This window comes from Panthera pardus, unplaced genomic scaffold (genome assembly GCF_024362965.1).
Source record: "Panthera pardus isolate Hobbes unplaced genomic scaffold, ASM2436296v1 HiC_scaffold_24, whole genome shotgun sequence".
Taxonomy (NCBI): Eukaryota; Metazoa; Chordata; class Mammalia; order Carnivora; family Felidae; genus Panthera; species Panthera pardus.
The window spans coordinates 26,539,302-26,564,164 of record NW_026526810.1 but is presented as its reverse complement, the minus strand read 5'-3'; the positions used below and the strand labels follow the sequence as shown (position 1 = coordinate 26,564,164).

The window sequence follows — 24,863 nt, the reverse complement described above, 5'->3', positions numbered from 1 at the left end:
CTATATACTAATATTTCTGTATAACTTAAAAACAAGCAAAGACAATTTATGGCTTAGAAAAAACATACATTTATGATAAAACTTTTTTGAGAGAGAGTGCAAACGTGTATGAGAGGGGGAGGAGTAGTGGGGAGAGAATTTTAAGCAGGCTCCATGCCCAGCATGGAGCCGAATGCAGGGCTCCATCTCACAACTGTGAGACCATGACCTGCGCTGAAATCAAGAGTCAGACACTCAACCAACTGAGCCACCAAGATGCCCCTGTAAAACTTTTTTTAAGAGTACAGTAATGGTAAACATAAAATTCTACATAGCAGTTATCTGAGGGGTGGGAGGAAGGGAATGATCAGATAATATAAAAGTAGCTGTAGCAATATTAATAATCTTCTAGTTCTGAACTTGGGTGGTAGGTTCATTTTGTTTGTGTGCTTCCTAATTATATGAGTGTTTGCATATTCTCTTATAGCAAAGTCTACATTAATGTATAAAGACGGAATAGGAGCTTCCCATTAAACATGTATATCATACTTACTATACACCATTTCAAATCCTCTCAGTCTTAACCTCTTATAGCTACTGCTGTTGCAAAGAGTACTATGACTAGTTACACATATTTAGTCCAGTTTCAAACCTTATTATACCATTTATAAAAGCTTCAAGAAAGAAAAACAAACTACACCTTGCTTCATATTTTTAAAGCCACATAAGTATTAATAAGAATTCTAACTATTTCTTCTATACCTCTTTGAAAACACAAACCAAACATACTTACTGTTGATTTTTTTCATTTAGAGTATTCATGCCCTGGAGATCAGAAAGAGGTGTTCTGGGATTTTTCCGGGTTATACCTAACATATAAAAAGCAGATATTTTCAAATCAATGCTAAAAGAAACTACACATAAAACAATTTTTCTAAGGGCAAATGAAATTAATGTACTTCGATAGTAAATATTTGCTAAACATGTCAGAAATATCAAAATAAGAATGTGAACCAAGGCACATGACTGTTACTTACAAATCTGACTTAATCAACAATGAACCCAATTAGGGAATTAAATAATAAATCTTTTTAATTGTTCTCTCATTTAAACATTATCAGAAAATCAAGGGTAACTGGGCTGAAGGTCTAGAAATGTATATGCTCATTTATTTTAATATTCAAAAAATTCCTAATTATTCCTTTGCATCATTTTTCAGCAATAATTATATTGCTGACATGGACCATAGATTTTAGAGATCAATTAATCTTATGTATAGACACTGAGAAACAAAAACAATAAATTACTTCCTTTACCGATATTTTTTAAGTTATAATTTACTTTAAATCATATGATAAACACTGAAGCTCTATACACATAAGGCCACGAATTTTCAACACACATTTAATATAGGTAAAATACAATGGAAAGGAAATAAAAGTATCTATTCAAGATAACAATCTTAAATGTAGAAAATCCTAAGTAACTCACAAAAAATTATTAGGACTAATAAAAGAGTTCAGAACAATTATAAAATATAAGATCAATACTTAAAAGTCAATTTTATTTCTATACAATGGTAATAAACAATCAGAAAATAAAATTAAGAATACAATTCCATTAATAAGACCAAAATAATATTAAACAATAAATTTTAAAAAGTATAAAGTGTCTACACTGAAAACTACAAAACATTAAAAGAAAACCTAAATAAATGGAATGCCTTTCAAACTTATTGGTTGGAAAATTTAATACTGTTAAGAAGGCAATGTTCCCTAAATTTACCTGCAGACTGATGCAATCTCTATTAAAATTCCAGAGGCATTTTTTTTTGCAGAAATGAATAAACTGACCCTAAAATTAATACGGAAATGCAAAAGACCCAGACCACCTGAACAATGCTGAAAAAGAAGAACATGATTGGAGGACTCACACTTCCTGAATTCAAAACTTACTACAAAGACAGAGTAACTGAGACATTATGGTACTGACATAAACAAAGACAAATAAATCAATGGAAAGGAACTGAGAATACAAATCAGACCTTTACATTTAAGATCTATTGAATTTTGACAACGGTGTCAAGATATTCAATGGGAAAAGAATAATCTTTTCAATAATGGTGCTGGGAAAACTAGATATCCTTATGCAAAAGAATGAAGTTGGGACCAAAAATCAAAATATAAGTCCTGAAATTATAAAACTCTTGAAAGAAAATACAGAAGTAAATTTTTCTGACACTGAAGTAGACAATAAAATTACTTAGATATGTCACCAAAAGCATAAGCAACAAAAGAAAAAAAATGGATAAAAAGACATCATCAAAATGTAAAACTATTATGCTTCAAAAGACACCATATCAAGAAAGTAGGAAGACAACCCACAGAATGGTAGAAAATGTCTGTAAATCAAATATCTGATAAGGAACTTGAATCCAGAAAATAAAAAGAACTCTTACAACTGAACAATAAAAAGACAACCCAATTTAAAAATGAACAAAGTATATGAATAAATATTTTTCCAAAGAAGACATGCAAATGGCTAATAAGTACACAAAATGATGCTCAACATCATTAGTAATCAGAGAAATGAAAATCAAAACTACAATGAGATACCACGTCACAACCACCAGGATGGCTATAATCAAAAAGACAGATAATAAGTGCTCCCAAGGACACGAAAAAATTGGAACCTTTATACACTGTTGAAATGTGAAATGATACAGACACCTTGGAAAACACTCGAGCAGTTCATCAAAAAAATAAACATAAGATTACCATATGACCCAGCAATTCTACTCCTAAGTAAATCCCCAGGAGAATTTCCAATAAACTATTACTGGAAATATATCCTGAGATCAACAAATTCTTAGAACTTTGAATGACTTTATTTTCTTATATATTTGAATTCATTGTTTTTGTTTTATTTAATCAGTTGTTTAGTTATAGGCACCAATTATCCCTATGACAAATTCTCCCTTTCTATCCTCCATATTTATTATTTTCTTTTGTGTATTGAAACATAATAATCCCAGAACTTTCTTCAATATCAGTAATTCAATTTTCAGCTATTTCCCCTATTTTTTGAACTCATACAGATTTAGCTTTATGCCTCTGTGTGCTTTAGTAGTTCAATACCTATTTTCAGTATCATTCTGGTATTTTATACTCTCAAATTTGTACTGCTGCTTTACTGGATTCATGTTATTAAATGCTTCTAAACTATAAAGTACTCACAGGAAATCTCTTTCTCTTTCTTGGAGTATCTTCCCTGTAAACACAATAGGGCATATCTTTGAGGGTCGTTCTTTTATGCATATTAACTCACTTTCTTATTTCCCTCTGTATGATGATTTTTCAACATCAATTATTAAATAGTTTAACATTAAAAGGGATAATACACTGAACACTGGCAACTGATCACTCAGAAAATGAAGGCCTGTGCACCTCTCTCCTGATCCCATCACAACAGCTTCAGGTCCCACCATTGCCTACTTGTCAGGATTAGCACAAAAAAAAAAAAAAAAACACAAAACACTATAATAGCTATCATAATATTCAGTAACTTCACATTGAAGATTGTCTTATGAGTTAACAGACAGCAAATCTCAAGGAACAATAGGGAACCGTAAAAAGGAACTAAATGGATATTCTGGAACTAAAAACTAAAATTAAAAATTCATTTTATGGGTTTAAGAGAAGACTTTAAACAGCACAATGAACTTGAAATTGATAAATAAAAATTACCCAACCTGAAGAATGAAAGAAGATAAAAGAAAAATGAACAGAGTATGAGGAATCTGAGAGAATATCAAATATGCTAAAAACATGTAACTGACATCCAGAAAGAAAATAAATTGCAGCAGAAAAAAAAATTTTAAATATTAGCCAAAAACTTCCTAAATTTGATAAAAAACAATTGAAGCACAGGTCCAAAAGCTACAGCAAATCCCCAACAGGATAAATATAAAAATAAATCATATCTAGGAAATCACAATTACTGAAAACCAGAAAACAAAGAGAAAATGTCAAGCAGCCAGAGGAAAAAAGGTCCATTAGGCATGAAAGAATGACAACAGGATGACATCTGAATTGATCATCACAAATAATACATAACAAGGAGAAAATGAAGTATATACTTTTAATGTTTATTTTTTGAAAGAGAGAGAGAGACAGTATGTGTGTGTGTGAACAGGGGAGGGGCAAAGAGAGACACAGACAGAATCCAAAGCAGGCTCCAGGCTCTGAGCTGTTAGCAGAGTCCAACATGGGGCTCAAACCCACGAACTGTGAGATCATGACCTGAGCCAAAGTCAGACACTTAACCGACTAGGCCACCTAGGCACCCTCAGAATGAAGTATCTTTAAAGTGCTGAAAGATTGATAGTTCCTAATGACATTAAACATGTCTACTTTATGACACAGTAACAACCCGTAAGTTTTACCTGAGGAATGAACATATGCAGTACACAAAATGACTTGAATGTTTATAGCAGGGCTTCTCACAACAGCTCAAAACAGTATTATAACCCTAATATCCATCAAGAAACGAATGATATACAATTGTTTATACCTATATAACTCTGCAACAAATTACTTAAATATGAAACAACATAGATGAATGTTTACCATTATATTGCATAAGAGAATCAGAATGCAAAAGAATACAAACTGAATTATTCCATTTCTGTAAATTTTTAGGAAAGGCAAAACTATAGTAACAAATCTTAACATGAGTTGCCTAAAGGTGGTGGGAAAATATACAAGAAAGCAAGAACAAATTTTCTGATACAACTTTATTCTAGTATTTCATTTTGAATCTTTTCGTGTTCATGTTTTAGGTTTTTCTTGTATAAACATCTTATAATTACTTTTTTTTTCTTTTTAAATGTTTATTTTTGAGAGAGAGACAGAGAGAGAAAGAGACAGGATCTGAAGCAGGCTCTATGCTGACAGCAGATATAATGCTTGAACTCATGAACTGTGAGATCACAACCTGAGCCAAAGTTGAACCCAGACGCCCCGAGTTTTCTTTTTCTTAACTGCATAATCTGTTTTTTAACTATTTAGTTTGGCCCAACATAATATTACTGTTATTTCTATTTTTATTAACTTATTTTATGCCTTCTACGCCCTAATTATTATATGTTTTTATCCAGACTTCTACTGAATTATTTTCTTTATATTCTGATTTCTTTTGTTTTGGAAGTTATACTCTCTTCTTTGATTATCCTTGAATTTTTAACATATCCATGAATTCTAAACTAAATTCTCTCTTCCCTTTTTCTAAAAAGTACAGAAACTTTTTTTAATATACTTATTTTTGAGAAAATGAAAGTGGGGGAGGGGCAGAAAGAAGGGGACAGAGACTTCAAAGTAGGCTGTGCACTGACAGGCTGCTAGCAGGAAGCCACATGTGGGGCTCCAGCTCACAAACATTGAGGTCATAACCTGAGCTGAAGTCTGACACTCAACCAAACTGAGCCACCAGGTTCCCCTAAAAAGAGTATAAGAATTTCTGAAAGGTCCGATTCTAGCTATCCCCTTCCCATCTCAGATGTTGTTACCCTGTACTTATTTTTACCTTGTTTTCTTCCCATGAATCAAGAAATTAAGCTTTACTACTAAGTTTTGTAAAGTAAATATTTATTTAGATTTATACACTTATTTAATATTTCTTTATCAGATCTCAAAACTTGCCAGTGAGGTCAGGTTTTGTCTTTCTCAACTAAACCATTTTGTAAGTTCTATCAGTGTAGAGCTTCAGATTACTATCTAACTTTATTACAATTGTTCATCTTTGCATGGTCTATCTTTGTCCACCCTTCTATGTTCATCATTTTAAGAATCTTTAATTGAACTTCTTGAAAAATTCATTTTGGGAACTTAAGTGATGAGGTTAATCTGTTTTTAGTAATTATAAGTAGCAGTACTTGTTTCTTGTATTTTATTTCATATTTTTCATTTATCTCACTCAAACTCATTTTTTTCTCTTTTTTGGTTTCATTTGTTAAAGGTTTCTTAAGCTACTGTAAAAGATAAACTTGTTTCTATTTTTTTACTATTGTAGTTGCCTATAAAGCACACATTCATGTTTATTTACCCATACTGATTTACCAACTTTGATAAATATCTATATTCTACCAATTCAAGAAAAAGATAGCTTCCTGACTTCCCTGCAAGCTTCAACAAAGTAACACTCTAGCACTTCCTGCATGTTTCTATTCATTTTCAAACAGGAATTCTGATCATACACTTTTTTATTTTTTATATTCTTAATTCCATGCAAAATAGTCTTTTCTATACATTTGTGACTTTTGTCAGGCTTCATGATATGTGATTTTTATTGTGGTAAAATTTACATATAGAATCCATGCATTTTTAAGTATATGGTTGTGTAAGATTAGATAAAACCACCACCAAAAGAAGACAGAGAATATCTGCATCATTGCCCAAAAGTTCCCTCATACCCTTTCTTAGACAACCCCTACAACCCCTTTCCTGGATCAAGGAAACCACTTATCTGCTATGCATATAGACTGGTTTGCATATTCTAGAATTTGACATAAATGGAATGTAACACAGTATGTTCTCTTTTGTGTAAGGTTTAACTCAGCATACTATTTTAATAATTGATCTATAAAAATATTTCCATGAACACATATTTTCATTTCTCTCAGGTAAATACCAGGGATCGGTATTAATGGAACGTATGGGAAGTACATGCGCACCTTTATTCAAAACTGTTTCCCAAAACAATTATACTATTTTACACTGCAGTAAATAAGTACCCCCAGTTGCTCCACATCTTCAGCATCAGTTAGTACTGTCAACTTCTTAAAGTTTAGCCATGTCACAGGGTGTTAATATGACCTCATTGTGATTATAACTTGCATTTCCCTAATGATGAATGAAACTGATAATTTTAATTAGCCTAAGGATCATTCATAGATCTTCTTTTTTTTAAAGCACATGTTCAAATCTTTAGGCTATTTTTAACTGAACTGTTGATCCTATTAACTACAGGGGTTTTGAAAATATTGTTTTCAAATCCATTATCAGTTATTAGTATCATAAATTATTACACAAATATTGTTTCCCAGGGTGTGGTATGCTTTTAGCTTTCTTAAGATCTATTTCAAAGTAGAAATTTTCAATTTGGTGAACTCCATCTTTTTTTTTTTTTTTTTTTTTTTTAACAGTTTATGCTCTTATGTCCGATCTAAGAAACTTTTGCCTGGCAAAAGATTTTGCCTGACTGCAAAGACTTTCCTCAGGTTTTCTTCTACAAATTTAATAGTTCTCCTCTTTATGAAAAGCTGTATGACCCACTTTGAGTTCAATCTTATGTATAATATAAGGTAAAAGTCTTCTTGTTACATACAGATACCCAGTTGTTCCAATGTGATTTATTCAAAAGACTATAGTCAACCCCACTGGATTATCTCAACATCTTTGCAGAAAATCAATTGACTTCTATGTGTACATCTTTTCCTGGATTTTTATTTGGTTCTAGTGATATCTTGATCTTAAGAATAAGAGAACAATGTCATAATTATTTTAGTCTTGAAATCGTATTGTATAAGTTCTCCAGCTTAACTGCTCTTTTTCAAAATTGTTTTGTCATCCTAGGTATTCTATATTTCTATATAAATCTTAGTTATAAGCTCATGAATTTCTACAAAAAATCTGCTGTGATATTCATCAGAATTGCATTCAAACTATTGATCCAACTGGGGAAGAACTGACATCTCAACAATAGAAACACATGTATCTCAAAAAAAAAAAAGAAAGAAAGAAAGAAAAAGAAAATGAAGAAGAAAAAGAAAAACATGTATCTCCATTTATTTATTTTTCAATTCCCCTTGGTTGTATACAGGTCTAACATGTATTTCATTAAAGTTATCCCTATATATTTCATGATTTGGTGTATTATTACCCATTGCATATTAAAGCACTTCAAAACCTAGCACTTTAACAGTTATCATAATCACAGACTTTCTAGACAGACAGGTTTCAAAAGCTGCTTAGCTTGGAGGTTCCGATAGGGTTTCTCATAAGGTTGTATTCAACCTGTTGGCCAAGGCTATGGTCATCTCAAGACTGGAATGGAACTGGGGAGGAGTTAAGATGGCAGAGAAGTAGGGGAACCCCAGGTATTGCTCATCCCTCAAACACAGCTATGTTGAGGTCAGATTACTTGGAACACCCAGGAAATCGATCTGTAGAGATATAGAAGGATCTCCAAAGTTGAAGGGAGACAGCTTGGCAGATGTGAAGTGGTTGGATCTTTTGGGGCTAAAACCCTGAGGTTTTGGAAGTATATGACTTTCTGCAAAGCAGAGCCATGGTGCACGCTCCTGGGGAAGAGGGACCTGGCCCCGAGAGTCCTTAGTGTGGTGTAGCAATCTCCAGGGCGCACTGGGAGAGAAAGTTCCCTTCCTGGAGTACTTCTGAAGAAGGTTTATTGCCTCCCTAAGTACAAAAGACCCTGCAAGTGCCAGCCAAAGGCCTTTCATGATCAGGGTGAAGGGGCTCTACTCCGGAGGAAAGGAGAGGCTCTGTGCCAGGCCAGGCCTTTAAGACTTTGGGTTTTGAATCCCAGCTGCGTGCCAAGTGCCAGGTCCTTTAAAACTTTGGGTTTTGAATCCCAGCCGTGCACCAAAGAAAAAAATGCAAGAGAGTTTTGGCGCAGGGTGAGCTTCCCTCACTAATCCTTGAGGGCTGCCTGAACAACAGGGGTTGAGATCCCCAGTTGGAGGACGAGGGGTTGGGGTGGCACCATTTTTCCCCAACACCAACAGGAGGGACTTCAGAGACCAACACAGAGCGCCCAGTGGGCAAGACCTGCTGACACCAAACCCTGCCCCTCTGTGCCTGCAAATGCTTATTTACTGGGGCAAGACTCACACTGAGACAACACAGATGGCCTCTCCTCCAAACAAGCACAACTACCTCCACCCCCAGGCACTAAGACATAAATAATGCTTTTTTCTTTCTTTCCTTTTTACCAGTCTTCTTTACTTCTGGAATCAGGCTCATAGTTTCTGATTTATTTTTTGTCATTTCCTTTCATCATCTTTTTTTTAATCAGGCTTTTTTATTCCTTTCTTTTTTCTTCTTTTCCCTTTGCTTCTGCCTTTTTTCCTCTCTTTTTTTCCCCACTTTGTTTTTCCTTGGAATCAGCAAGATAGTTTTTTGATTGTTTGGTTTTTTTTCTGTTCCTGTTCTTTTTTCTCTTTTTCTAGAATCAGGCCTACCACTGATTCTAGATTTATTCCAGGATTACTTCAACAAACAAATCAAAGTGTATGTAGTTAAAGGTCCAAACACTCCACCACTGCAAGCAAGGAGGAGCTCTGCAAATGACTGACCAGTGGGAAAAAGCAGACAAAACACAACAGCAGAGTGGACACAGTATACACCAGAAACACTTCCTGGAGTGTGAGGCCCTGAACAATGTTAATTTTTTTTTTAATGTTTATTTATTTTTTGAGAGAGACAGAGTGTAAGCAGGAGAGGGGCAGAAAGAGAGGGAGACACGGAATCCGAAGCAGGCTCCAGGCTCTGAGCTGTCAGCACAGAGCCCAATACAGGGCTCGAACCCACAAACCATGAGATCGTAACCTGAGTTGAAGTCAGATGCTTAACCAACTGAGCCACCCAGGTGTCCCTCAGGCCCTGAACAACGTATGACCCCTTTTTAATATAGTAGTACTCTCAAGTGCAGGAAACATAACAAGCTTTTAAAACATGCAACAGACAGAAACTTAGCCAAAATGACAAGATGGAGGAATTCTTCCCAAAAGAAAGTTCAGGAAGAAATCACAGCCAAGGACATGCTCAAAACAGATAAAAACAATATATTTAAAATGGAATTTAGAACAACAGTTATAAGACTACTAGCTGGCCTTGAAAAACACAGAGAAGACACCAGAGATCAAAGCAGAGATCTCTGCAGAGATCCAAGATCTAGGAACTAGTCAGGATGAATTTAAAAATGCTATACCTGAGATGCAAAACAAACTAGATACAGTGATAGTGAGGACTGAAAAAGCAGAGAATAGAATAGGTGAAATAGAAGATAAAATTATGGGAAATAAAGAAACTGAAAAAAAGAAGAAAAGGATGTTACTAGATCATGAGGAGAGATTTAGAGTACTGATTCTATAAAACAAAACAATATCTGTATCATAGGGGTCCCAGAAGAAGAGGAGTGATAAAAAAGGGCAGTAGATGGATTTGAACAAATTATAGCTGAAAACTCTTATCTAGAGAAGGTAACATGCATCCAAGTCCAAGAGGCACAGAGAACTCCCTTCAAAATCAATAAAAACAAGTCAACACCATGACATATCATGGTGAAACTTGCAAAATACAAGGATAAACACAGAATTCTGAAAGTAGCTAAGAATAAATAGTCCTTAATCTACAAGGGTAGACACATAAGGTTAGCAGCAGACCTGTCCATTGAAACTACACAGGCTAGAAGGGAAATATTCAATGTGCTGAATAGGAAAAACAAGCAGCCAAGAATCCTTTATCCAGCAAGGCTGACATTCAGAATAGGAGAGAAAAAGGTTTTTCCAGACAAATAAAAACTAAAGGAGTTTGTGACCACAAAAAAAAAAGCCCTGCAAGAAATTCTAAGGGGGGCTCTCTGAGTGGAGAAAAAAAAGGAAACAGCAAAGACTATAATGGACCAAAGAACAATAACACCAATTCTATAGGTTAACACAATGGCACTAAATTCGTATCTTTCAATAATCACTCTGAATGTAAATGGACTAAATGCTCCAATCAAAACACACAGGGTAGCAGAACAGATTTAAAAAACAAGATCCATCCATATACTTACTATAAGAGACTCATTACACCTAAGGACACATGCAGATTGAAAGTGAGGGGATGGAGAACCATCTACCATAATAATGGACCTCAAAAGAAAGCTGGAGAAGCCATATTTATATCAAATAAACTAGATTTTAAAACAAAGACTATAATAAGAGACTAAGAAGGGCATTATATCATAATTAAGGGGTCTATCCATCAAGGAGATCTAACAATTGGGGTGCCTGGATGGCTCAGTCGGTTAAGTATCCGACTTTGGCTCAGGTCATAATCTCATGATTCATGAGTGTGAGCACTGCATCAGGCTCTCTGTTATCAACACAGAGCCTGCTTCAGATCCCCTGCCCCCATCTCTCTCTGGCTTCCTCTACTTGTGGTCTGTTTCTCTCAAAATAAATAAATAAACTTAAAAAAAAACCTAACAATTATAAATATTTATGCCAATGTGGAAGCACCCAAATATAAAAATCAATTAATCACAAGCACAAACTTATTGATAATAATACCATAATAGTAGGAGACATTAATACCTCAATTATAGCAATGGACAGATCATCTAAGCAGAAAATAAACAAGGAAACAATGGCTTTGAATGACACACTGTACCAAAATGGACTTAACAGATATATTCAGAACATTTCATCCTAAAGCAGCAAAATCCACATTCTTCTTGAGTACACATGGAACATTGCCCAGAATAGATCACATATTGGGTGACAAATCAGCCTTCAACAGGTACAAAAAGATCAAGATCATACTATGCATGTTTTCAGAATACAACACTATGAAACTTGAAATTAACCATAAGAAAAAATTTGGAAAGCCTTCAAATACATGGAGGTTAAATAACATCCTACTAAAGAATGCATGGGTTAACCAGGATATTAAAGAAGAAATAAAAAAAAAAAATACATAGAAGCCAATGTAAATGAAAACACGACAGTCCAAACCCTTTGGGATATGGCAATGGCAGTCCAAAGAGGAAAGTATATTGTAATTCAGGCCTATCTCAAGAAGTAAGACACCTAAAGGAGGTAGAAAAGGAGCAGCAAATAAAGCCCAAAGCCAGCAGAACAAGGGAATAATAAAGATTAGAGCAGAAATAAATGATATAGAAACAAAAAATACGGTATAGAACATACCAATGAAACTAAAAGCAGGTTTTTTTTTAAGGAATAAAGAAAACCAATAAACCCTTGGCCAGACTTCTCAAAAAGAGAGAGCTCTAACCCAAATAGATAAAATCACGAATGAAAGAGGAGAGATCACAACCGCCACAGAAATACAAACCATTATTAGAGAATACTATGAATATTGTATGCCAACAAATTGGACAATCTGGACAAAATGGACAAATTTCTAGACAGGCACACATTACTAAAACTCAAACAGGAAGAAACAGAAAATGCTGGACCATAACCAGCAAAAAAAGTGAATCAGTAATCAAGAATTTCCCAATAGACACATCTGGGTGGCTAGGTCGGTTAAGCATCTGACTTCAGCTCAAGTCATGGTTCATGGGTTCAACCCCACATCAGGCTCTGTGCTGACAGCTCAGGGCCTGAAGACTGCTTCAGATTCTGTGTCTCCCTCTCTCTCTGCCCTCCCCCACTCATACTCTGTCTCTGTCTCTCAAAAATAAATAAATGTTAAAAAGAATTTTTTTTTCTTTAAGTTTCCCAACAAATAAGTGTCCGGGGAGGGGGGGGGGTGTAGATGGCTTCCCAGGGGAATTCTAACAGACATTTAAAGAAGAGTTTAATACCTATTCTTCTCAAACTGTTCCAAAAATAGAAATGGAAGGGAAGCTTCTAAACTCATTCTATGAAGCCAGCTTGGCTCGAAAACCACACACACACACAAAAAAGTCTCACTAAAAAGGAGAATTACAGACCAATATCCATGATGAATCTGGATGTAAAATTTCTCAACAAGATACTAGCAAATCTAATTCAATAGTACATTAAAAGAATTATTCACTGGGGCTCCTGGGTGGCTCAGTCAGTTAAGCATCCAACTTCGGCTTAAGTCATGATCTCGTGGTTCATGGGTTCGAGCCCCGTGTTGGGCTCTGTGCTGACGGCTCAGAGCCTGGACCCTGCTCTGTGTCTCCCACCCTCTCTTCCCCTCCCACCCCCTCGTGCTATGTCACTATGTCTCTCTCTCTCTCTCTCTCTCTCTCTCTCTCTCTCTCTCACAAAAATGAATAAACTTAAAAAAATGTTTAAAAATAAGAATTATTCACCATGATCAAGTGGGATTTATTCCTGGGCCAAGGGCTGGTTCAATATTTGCAAATTAATCCGTGTGATACACCACATTAATAAAAGATAAGAAACATGATTCTTTCAGTAGATGCAGAAAAAGGATTTGACAAAAGCATCCTTTCGTGATAAAAATCCTCAAGAAAATAGGGATAGAAGGAACATACCTCAATATCATAAAAGACATATACGAAGAGCCTACAGATAATATCATTCTCAACAGGGAAAAAATGAGAGCTTTTCCTCTAAGGTCAGGAACACGACAGGGATGTCCACTCTCACCAATGTTGTTCAACATAGTACTGGAAGTCCTAGCCTCAGCAATCAGATAACAAAAAGAAATAAAAGGCATACAAGCTGGCAAAGAAGTCAAACTTTTACTCTTCACAGATGACAGGATAGTACGTGGAAAATCCACAAGACTCCACCAAAAAACTGCTAGAATGATACAAAAAATCTGCGAAGTTGCAGGATATAAAGTCAACACACAGCAATTGGTTGCATTTATATATATCAATAATGGAAACGCAGAAAGAGAATCAAGGAATTTGACACAGACACTCAGATCAATTGAACAGAATAGAGAACCCAGAAATGGACCCACAAACATATGGCCAACTAATCCTTGACAAAGCAGGAAAGAATATCCAATGGAATCAAGACAGTCTCTTCAGCAAGTGGTGCTGGGAAAACTGGACAGTGACATGCAGAAGAATGCCCTTGGACCACTTTCTTTCACCATACACAAAAATAAATTCAAAATGGATCAAAGACCTAAACACAAGACAGGAAGCCATCAAAATCCTCAAGGAGAAAGCAGGCAAAAAACTTCTTTGACCTTGGCCGCAGCAACTTCTTACTCAACACGTCTCCAGCGGTAAGGGAAACAAAAGCAAAAATGTACTGGGACTTCAAGATAAAAAGCTGCTGCACAGCGAAGGAAACAACCAACAAAACTAAAAGCAACTGACAGAATGGGAGAAGATATTTGCAAATGACATATCTGATAAAGGGTTAGTTTCCAAAATCTATAAAGAACTTATCAAACTCAACATCCAAAAAACAAATAAGCCAGTTACAAAATGGGCCGAAGACATGAATAAACACTTTTCCAAGACATCCAGATGGCAAACAGACACATGAAAAAATGCTCAACATCACTCACTGTAGGGAAATACAAATCAAAAGCACGATGAGATACCATCTCACACCTGTCAGAATAGCTAAAATTAACAACTCAGGCAACAATAGATGTTGGCAAGGATGCAGAGAAAGGGGAACACTTTTGCATTGTTGGTGGGAATGCAAACTGGTGCAGCCACTCTGGAAAACAGTATGGATGTTCCTCAAAAAATTAAAAATAGAACTACCCCACAACCCAACAATTATACTACTAGGTATTTATCCAAAAGATATAAAAATGCTGATTCAAAGGGGCACATGCGCCCCAATGTTTATCAATAATGCTATTATTTTATAGTAATAGCCAAATTATGGAAAGAGCCCAAATGTCCATCAACTAATGAATGTATAAAGAAGATGTGGTATAAATATACAATGGAATACTACTCAGGGGCAAGAAGAATCAAATTTTATCATCTGCAACAACATGGATAGAACTAGAGTGTTTATACTAAGCGAAATAAGTCAGAGAAAGACAAATATCATATGATTTCATTCGTTTGTGGAATTTAAGAAACAAGAGATGAATATAGAGGGAAGGGAAGGAAAAGTAAGAATAAAGGCAGAGAGGAAGGCAAACCATAAGAGCTTCTTACATACACAGAACAAACTGGGGGTTGCTAGAGGAGAGGCAGGTGGGGCAATGGGGTAAATGGTGATGGGCATTAAGGAGGACATCTGCTGGGATGAGCACTTGGTGTTATATGTTAGTGATGAATCACTGGGTTTTACTCCTGAAATCAATACTATACTGTATGTTAACTACCTTGAATTAAAAAAAAAAAAAAAAAAAAAAAAGACTGGAATGGAACTGAAGGATTTGCTTCCAAGTTCATTCATGTAGTTAGTGGCAAAGATCATTTTCTCACTACCTGTTGACCAGTGGCTTCAGTGGGATTCTCAACAGGGCGACTCACAGATGACAGTTTGCTTCTTTCTCCTAGAGACAGTGATCTGAGATAGAGCTACCAAGTAAGAAATTACCTAAGATGAAAACTGCAGTCTTTCATAACTTAATTTAGGAATTGACATACTATCACTCCTGCCATGTCCTATAAGTCACACAGACCAAGACAGGAAAAATGCAGAAGACTATACAAGGTTGTGAATACCATAATATGGGGATACCAAGAATATCTAGGAGACTGGCTGCCAAAGATGTATACATAAAATTCATAAATTTAATTTTCTATGTCTTCATGGCTAAAATAGTATAATTTTGTAAGTTTACCTGGTATCATGAGAGGCTGTTGAATCTACTTCCTAGATCAAAGAGCATATATCAAACTCCTTAACACTTCATATATAGAGGACCATATGTTGTTTACATCTTCCTTTTCAAGCTATGCACCTTTTACTTCTTTTTCTTGCCTTATAGCACTGTGTATGACTTTCAGTACAATGTTAAATATCAGTGTCAAAAGCAGGTATCTTTGCCTTGTCTCAATGTCAGAGAAGTGTTCAATCTTTCATCATTACATATGAAGTCTGCTGTAGGATTTTCATGCATGTTCTTTATAAAATTGAGGAAGGCTGCCTTTTATTCCAAGGCTCCTAAAGGTGTTTAAATGAGTGAAAAATTATGAAAAAATCTTTTTCTCCAACTACTGAGGTATCATATGCTTTTTCTTTTTTAGAAGGATAATATAGTGAATTATAATGATTGATTTTCTATTATCAAACCAAACTTTCATTCCTTTCATTCATTCATTCAACCTTAAATTCCACTGGGCTTCATGTATTATCCTTTATTATACTGCTGAATTCAGTTAGCCCTTATGTTGTTAAGCCTTTTTACACCCATCATTGTGAGGTCCATAGTTTTCTTGTAATGTTTTTGTATGCTTTTGGTATTAGAGTAATAATACTGGCCTCATAAGATTTGTACAAGGTTACCTGCTCCTATATTTTCTGAAATAGTTGAAGAGAACTGGTATTATTCTTTTCTTAAACATCTCTTAAATCAAATTTACTATTGAAGCTATGTAGGCCTACACTTTTTTGTGGGGGGAAGATTTTACTTATGAAGTCAATATCATTTATAGGAGTGATCAAACTTTCTATTTTTCCTTGGGTCAATTTTGATTGACATTCAAGGAATTTGTCCATTTCATCTAAGTTGCTTAATTTATTGACATAATCTCTCCTCAGTCTTTTGAGGTCTCTGTCATATATAACTGTGTCCCTTTCTCATTCCAGATAACAGTATTTGTGTCTTCTTCTCTCTTATTTCTTGATCAGAATGGCTAGAACTGCACTAATACCGCAGTCACTAGCCACATGTGGCTTTCAAATTTGATTTGACTGAATCAAATTAAAACTTCAGTTTCTCAATTTTAAATAAATTTCAGGTGCTTAACAGCCATATGTGGCTTTTAGATAGCATGGTTGGAGAACATTTTCATCTTTATAGAAAGTTCTAATGGACTGACCCAGAGCTTTATAAATTTCATTGCTCTTTTTGAAAAAATAGCTTTTGGGGGCACCTGGATGGCTCAGTTGATTAAGCATTCCATTTATTGATTTTGGCTCAGGTCATGATCCAGGGAATTGGGATAAAGCCTCACATCAGGCTCCGCACTAAGTGTAGAGCCTGCTTATGATTCTCTCTCTCCCTATGCATCTCTCCCCTACTCATGCACATGTGTGGTCTCTCTCTCTCCCTCTAAAACTGGAAAAAAAGAAAAATCAGCTTTTGGTTTCCACTGATACTCTCTACTGTTGGTCTGCTTTGTATTCATGGATTGTAGTTCGTCACTTCTACTTATTTTGGGTCTAATGCGCTCTTCTTGTTGTAGCTTCATAAGGTAAAAGCTTAAATCCTTGACTTTTGACCTTTTTTCCTAACATAAGGACTTAAAGCTATCAATTTTCTTCTAGGTACTTCTTTAGTTGCATTATGCAAGTTATGTTATTTCTATTCTCATTCAGATCGAAGTAGTTTCAAGTTGCCCTTATAAATTTTTCTTTAACTCATGAGTCATTTATACATGTTGTTTATTTTCAAAATATTTGAGGATTTCTTGAGGGGTGCCTGGCTGGCTCAGTCAGAAGCATGTGACTTTTAATCTCAGGGCTGTGAGTTCAAGCTCCACACTGGGTGTAGAGATTAGTTAAGAAATATACTTGTATTTCTCAGATATCTATTACTTATTTCTATTTTAACTCCATTTTTGTAAGACTTAAATTTCATTTGAAATTCCACAATGGAATTCCATTAATTGTATTTGGCCAGATTAAATTTTCAATCATTTGTGGGACCCCACACATTTGTGGGCCTGAGGTCAGGGACTTTAAGGTAAGCACTGTCAGCAAGGTGAGGTGTATCAGAGGGAGGGAGAGAGAGAATCCCAAGCAGGCTCCAGGCTCTAAGCTGTCAGCACAGAGCCCAATGCAGTGCCCAAACCCACGAACCATGAGATCATGATCTGAGCCAAAGTCGGATACTTAACCAACAGAGGCACTCAGGTGCCCCCTACATTTTTAAATGGTTAAGGAAAAAAATAGCAATAGAAAAATAATTTTGTGAAATGTGAAAATTATATGAAATTTAAATTTCAGTGCCCATAGTAAAGTTTTATTGGAACATAGCCATGTTCATTTATTTATGTATTATCTATGGTTCCTTTCACAGTAGAACTGAGTTGTTTCAACAGAGACCATAAGACCCACAGAGGCTAAAATATTTACTTTCCAGCCCTTTGCAGAAAGTTTACCAACACTTACTACACATCCACATTACCATCTGGTGCCATTTCTCTTTATTTTACTTTTTTAAGTTGGTTGATTTGTTTTTGAGAGAGAGAGAACAAGCACATGCACACTCAAGTGGAACAGGGGCAGAGCGGGAGGCAGAGAGAGAATCCCAAGCAGGCTCTGCACTGTCAGTGCATAGCCCGACGCAGGTCTCAGACTCATGAACCATGAGATCATGACCTGAGTGCAAATCAACAGACGCTTAACCAACTGAGCCACCCAAGCACCCTGGTGCCATTTCCCTTTAGCTTATAGAACTTCCATTATTATTTCTCATAGAATACACATTATGGTGGCAAATTCTCTCAGATACTTTTTATCTGAAAACATATTTATTTAAGGTTCATTTATTAAGAATATTTTTGCTGATAGCTTAACATTATGGATAATACATTGTGCCAACACTAAATTCTGTTATGTTCCTCTGAAGACTGTTGATTTTTCTTTCAGCAGATAGTTAACTTGTCTGGACCCAAACTAAAAATATAGAAATTTTGCCTGAAAGTTGGGATTTGTTTGGGAGGTAGGAAACAGCTGTGTTCTGGTTTATTTTGGGCCAGGGCGAGATTTTAATTATGATTTTTCAACATCTTTCCATCTCCATTGCTTTAATAAGTCAGGTGTTAATCATATCATTATTCCCCTGTATTTGATAGGCCATATTTTCTCTTCACTGTTCTCAAGATTTTCTCTTTGTCTTTGACATTTAGCAGTTTGTCTACAATGTGCCTAATTATGGTTTTCTTTTGTATTTATTCTACTTGGAGATCATTAATCTTCTTGGATCTCTAAGCCAGGTTTCTAACAAATATAAAAAGTTTTCAGCCATTATTTCTTCAAATATTCCTCTGCTTCTTTCTTCCCCCCCCTCTACTTATGGGATTCCAACTAAGGCAGGAAGAATTCAGCTTTTCTCCCACAGGAGCTACACACAGATACAAAAAGTGTGTGTCAAAAAAGCAGCAAACTTGCAAATCTCACCTACTACAGTTGTGTGTTTCGAAGTTTGTCTCCTATTTGGTTTGCACTGCTTTGCTGACAGGCTTCCCTGTGTACTCATAGTTGTCAGCCAGGTACGGCTGGTAGAATTCATACTCTAACTTTGGGTTTTAGCCCTCTGGCAGCTTTCTCAGTTTCAGATTTTCCTCCTAAATTCCAAGTTGTTTTGCCGGTCCTCAACTTTGTTCTCTGATACCTCAAGTCAGTATGGTTGTGGTTTTCCATCTCTGGGGCTATGAGAGTGGGGAAGGACCTTGTACAAAAATCCACAGATTCACAATTCTTATCCACTAATTTTCTTACTTCAAAGAATAAACTCTCCTCTGGTTTCTGCTTCTTTATGGTATTTTAGTGGGTTTTTTTTGGTCTTTTTCCAATGCTTTCAAATCATTTTGTTATTTTAAAAATTTTTCCAGGTAATGCAAATTGGTGCAGCCACTCTGGAAAACAGTGTGGAGGTTCCTCAAAAAATTAAAAATAGACCTACCCTAAGACCCAGCAATAGCACTGCTAGGAATTTACCCAAGGGATACAGGAGTACTGATGCATAGGGGCACTTGTACCCCAATGTTTATAGCAGCACTCTCAACAATAGCCAAATAATGGAAAGAGCCTAAATGTCCATCAACTGATGAATGGATAAAGAAATTGTGGTTTACATACACAATGGAGTACTATGTGGCAATGAGAAAGAATGAAATATGGCCCTTTGTAGCAATGTGGATGGAACTGGAGAGTGTTATGCTAAGTGAAATAAGCCATACAGAGAAAGACAGATACCATATGTTTTCCCTCTTAGGTGGATCCTGAGAAACTTAACAGGAACCCATGGGGGAGGGGGAGGAAAAAAAAAAAAAAAAAGATGTTAGAGTGGGAGAGAGCCAAAGCATAAGAGACTCTTAAAAACTGAGAACAAACTGAGGGTTGATGGGGGGTGGGGAGGGAGAGGCGGGTGGGTGATGGGTATTGAGGAGGGCACCTTTTGGGATGAGCACTGGGTGTTGTATGGAAACCAATTTGACAATAAATTTCATATATTGAAAACAAAATAAATAATATAAAATTTAAAAAAACAACTGAGAACAAACTGAGGGTTGATGGGGGTGGGAGGGAGGGGAGGGTGGGTGATGAGTATTGAGGGCACCTTTTGGGATGAGCACTGGGTGTTGTATGGAAACCAATTTGACAATAAATTTCATATACTGAAAAAAAAAAGTTTTACATAGGAAAAAAAAATAATAAATAAAATAAAAATTTTTCCAGGTTTTATCATTGTTACCTGTGGAAGGGTTCATTCACCTTGCCAATTATCCATTACCTAAAGCTGGTAGTCCCCTGTTTTTTTAACAACAATCTCCCAAAATTGAATTTGTAATTTTATAGAGTATAAAATTCTAATTATTGGTGGTACTATAATATAAAATGGAATAAACTTCTTAAAATAATGGAAAAGCTCCAACTTCCATAAATGTAAAAATCAATTTGCATGTAAACACAGAACAAATGTACAATTTCCTCACGCAGCCTATACTGTACATGGTGCCTTCCTATTCCGAACCCATATATACTAAACTGGAATACAATCAGGCCTAGGGTTGTCAGAACATGATGAAAATCAACAAAGCAAATAAACCACTTGCAACTATTTAAAAGTTAAAAAGAATTAAACTCCCAAAAAGATTTGTAAACTGGTTTAAATAATGTCCCATGGATTAAAAGATTTAAAAAGGAAGATGGGTAATTGAAATAAAACTTATTGTAAACCTTTTAGAAACAATAGCAATTAATTCATTGTAACTCTTAAGGATGGTCTGTTTAAAATGAAATACTTACCTTTGTTCTTTCTAAAATGAGAAAGCATTTTTAATAGTATTTTTCAAAATGCATTACACATTTCCTTATACCAAGACAGCAAAAGTAAGAACTGAAAAAAGAATCCACAACATTTTGCTTTTACAAATTCTTACTAAAATTTCATGGAATTTCAATCACAAAACTGTAAAATCAACAAAGTAAATCTGTGGTAATTTGTAAAAAGCTCAGAATCTGTAAGTAATTTAGGTCCATTATATGGAAACTGCTAAGTTGGGGTTTGAGTATTTGAGTATTCTGAAGGATCTCTTTATTCTCACTATAGCAGTAGCAAAATAACTATAATCCCACAATAAGCAAAACAATCTATTTTCATTCAGAATGAGTATAACAAATAGAAAGGAGGAAATGGAGACCACGGGCATCTTTTCACACCAATTTTATAAAAAAGAAAAAGAAAGAAATAGAAGAGAAAGAAAAAAAAGAAATATCCACTATGATTCTATCATTCTTCCTTAATCCAAAACATTAATATGGTGGTTTTTCTCTAAACCAGACACAGAAAAGTCTGATAGGAGAACTGCAATCAAACTAAGTGGATTAAGCAATGATATACAAAAGCAACACTGCTGATGTTGAAATTCAAGCATAAGCAAGCATAACAATCAGCCAAAAATTGGAAAGAGGCAGAGGAAACTTTTGGTAGTGTTGGATATAGTAATTATCTATATCATGTTAATGATTTCACAAGTGCATATATGTCAAAATTTACCAAACTCTATGCTTTTGCATGCAATTTTATCTCGACTAGATTTCAATAAAGCATTTTTTAAAAATTAGCAGGGAAAAAAATCATTATTCATTTTTACCCATCACTCAGCTACTTTAAAGACAAAAGTGGAAACAAATTCAGAGTCTATAACCAAGTATAATTAACAACTCATGGATCACAGGCAAAGAGTCGTCCAAGTTCAAAGAAGAGGTATATCAACTTTTTCAAAAGAAAGAACTTAAGTCTCAATGGAAGTATCCTGAGACTGGTCAAACGATTATGGAGGTCATATTGCCTATGCAATTTATGTCCCACCCTGGTGCAAAATGCTCCTGGTTTCCATTTCCAAACAGATATGTGATGACACACAGTTTATCAGGATTTGCAGCCTTACTGTACTTCTCTTCCTTGCACCTCTGCAGAATCTCTAAGCTCCTCTGGTGGACTGGGTGTTGGAGAAAGCTAAAACTATCCATACTTTTCAAAATTGCACATGGCGCTGTATCATCATGTCCTTAGGAAGCAAAAGAAAAACAAAAAATGGAGAAAAGAAAAAGATTACATAAGCCCAAACCAATAGAGATTCAAGGACAATGCTGCCAACTATCTTAAGAATATATATAAGTGTATCAAGTAATAGGAGTTAAATGTGAGTAATTTTTCTAAATTGATTTGTGGAAATTACACAAAAATAAAAGGAAAACATAAAGGTATTTTTTAGATATTCAAAGTATCCTTATCAGTATTCAAAGTGTTGTGAGATAACATCACACTGAAAATTTCTAATTTAAAATATTAGGGAAATTTCAAAACAATTTGTATGATTTAGCTATTTTTTTAACTGACCCATTTTTATCAGGTCTGAAATATAATTAGCATATAGTTGGCAACAATGCAAGGAACAATGATGGAACACCAAAGAGAAACATACCCAAAACAATTTACCAAAAGTTAAATAATTCTTTCACAAATCTTGCAATAAACCACACTTGTAGGAATTCCAACAAGTGTGTCAATGTTTAAAGAGCGGGAAGAAAAGCAAAACAGAGCAGGAAAACCCAGCAGCACTTTGGTATTTATAAATCTGAAAAGAAAGTTGGAAAATGTACCTCACCACCACTTCTTAGTCAAGTGAGACAGGATCAACTACTGGTGGGAAACGGAAGAGAGCATGTTCACATAAGGACCAAAGCCCCAGATTAGTGCTACTGAAACCATGAGTCACTCTAGCAATGATGAGGATTTGGGGGATGTCAGTACCATTAATATTAGCAACAGACGGATTTAAAAGAGAATAGGCACCGCCAGTTTTGGGAGGTGGTGTTGAGTATCATTTACTCAAAGAACATCTCTAGAGATAAGACGTTATATTCAAATTTGTGTAGATTTGCCTTTAAAAAACAAAAGGGGGGAGAAAAGGGAATGGTTTAACAACAGAGGCAAAGTAAGCAACACAATGAACTAAAGTTTCATTAGTGCATATTTACTCTATAATTTGGAATGAGATACTATGTAGGAACAGTTCTCAACACAGGATCACTTAAAAAGTTAAACAGAGGCAGAGTAGTTCAAACAAGTTGGCAAAGCATGGTTCAGTCTAACCATAATTCCTTAAACTGGATCCAGAGAAAAGGCATCTACATTTTAGCTAAAGACATGGAATCTTATAATACATTATATAAGAATAAACACATAAATAGCAGGCTTTTAAAAATGAAATAGATGTGAAAATTATTTTCACATCCAATATTAAAAGAGTAAACGAATAAAACACTCTCTCATCCACTGTGGAGAGCCCACAGCTGCAAATGTTCAATGTTTCAAAAAGAGACAAATATTATCAAGTTATCTATCATTTCTAGGTCAAAGAATACCTCAGTAAAAATATTCTACACTCATTACCAATAATTCTCCCCTCTGTGTTTGATGGGCTACTTGAAGAAAGAATGCTTAGGTTCAGACTAGCCTGTACTTTACCAATAATCCTCCCCACCACGTTTGATGGGCTACATGAAGAAAGAATGCTTAGGCAAAGAGACTAGCCTGTACTTGGTTAGTTGCTGGTGATAGAAGGTAAGTATCAGTTGAAGGGGACCATTTGGGGGGGCGGGGGGGGGGGGGAGAAACAAACACGTGGTGAGTTCTATTTATACTCCCTCCAAACTGTAATTTTAAAAAGTTATCACTAGACTTTTAGGCCTTTCAATAGCAATCTTAATAATCTGCCAGTCAAAAATAGTTTTAAGGAGATTACGGTATTAAAGCATTTTATGTAAAAGTTCAGGTATTAAATATACTAAATTAGTAAGCAGTTTGAAGAAATCACTTGACATTACTACAGCCAGCGCACTCTTTTATCTAATTCAATTGTAGCAATGTCGTTAATTTTATAATTGTGACAGGTTTATGTCTCACCATCATACCTACCTTATTTTTTTTTTAAACTTCTTTCATTCTGCTTTCTATGCTTTAACTCTTGTTTTAGACTATAATACTATTTCGAAACCTTAAGCTGACCTTCCTCTTGTTTGCTGTGTGTAACAACTCCCTGTTAAGGTGGTTAGGCTTCCTAGGATAAGTATAGAAATACATTTTCAGTGAGTCTTCTTGTCTAAGGAGTCCCATAAACTCTTAAAAGATGTTTATTAATGTTGGTGTACGCTAGTTCCTGGTCTAATTTTGATAATTTCTTAGCTTGAGATCATGCATCACAAACACAGCATAAATTCAGATCCCATACCTGTGCATGGTAAAGACATAGGCACTGATTTTTTTACAGGTAATTTAAGAAAAATCTTATCTAGGGGTGCCTAGGTGGCTAAGTCGGTTAAGCATCCGACTTCAGCTTCAGCTCAGGTCATGATCTCACAGTCTGTGAGTTCGAGCCCCGCATTGGGCTCTGTGCTGACAGCTCAGAGCCTGGAGCCTGCTTCGGATTCTGTGTCTCCCTCTCTCTCTGCTCCTCCCCTGCTCATGCTCTGTCTCTGTCTCAAAAATAATAAAATAAAAACATTGAAAAAAAAAAAAAGAAAAAGAAAAATCTTATCTAAAGCCTAACACAGATTGCTAAGGTCCTTCTTGTTTCTATGCTTAAGGCCAATGGACAGAATTTTTCAATTATCTTTTCAGCGACAGAAAAGTCCATGCTCTTCTAAGATACTACCACATAATGGGAACTCAATCCTAGCTAATCGTTCAAATCTGAAGCCATATCTCTGATCCTAAAGTAGTTTCTGTAATACCAGCTCC

The 24,863-nt window shown here is 35.4% G+C and overlaps 1 protein-coding gene across 14 annotated transcripts in view; it reads right to left on the bottom strand.

Annotated features, from left to right (window-relative positions):
• The window catches only part of MYO9A (myosin IXA), a 282,783-nt gene that overhangs the window by 131,829 nt on the left and 126,091 nt on the right, over nt 1–24,863 (bottom strand). For 13 of the 14 annotated variants that reach the window (XM_053888877.1, XM_053888879.1, XM_053888875.1 and 10 more), the window contains 2 exons: nt 22,009–22,128; nt 773–848 (listed from right to left, as the gene is read on the bottom strand). In XM_053888877.1, the coding sequence (XP_053744852.1) occupies nt 773–848; nt 22,009–22,128 (196 nt within the window). The remainder of the gene's footprint in view (nt 1–772; nt 849–22,008; nt 22,129–24,863) is intronic. The other variant, XM_053888885.1, reaches the window with a different exon arrangement.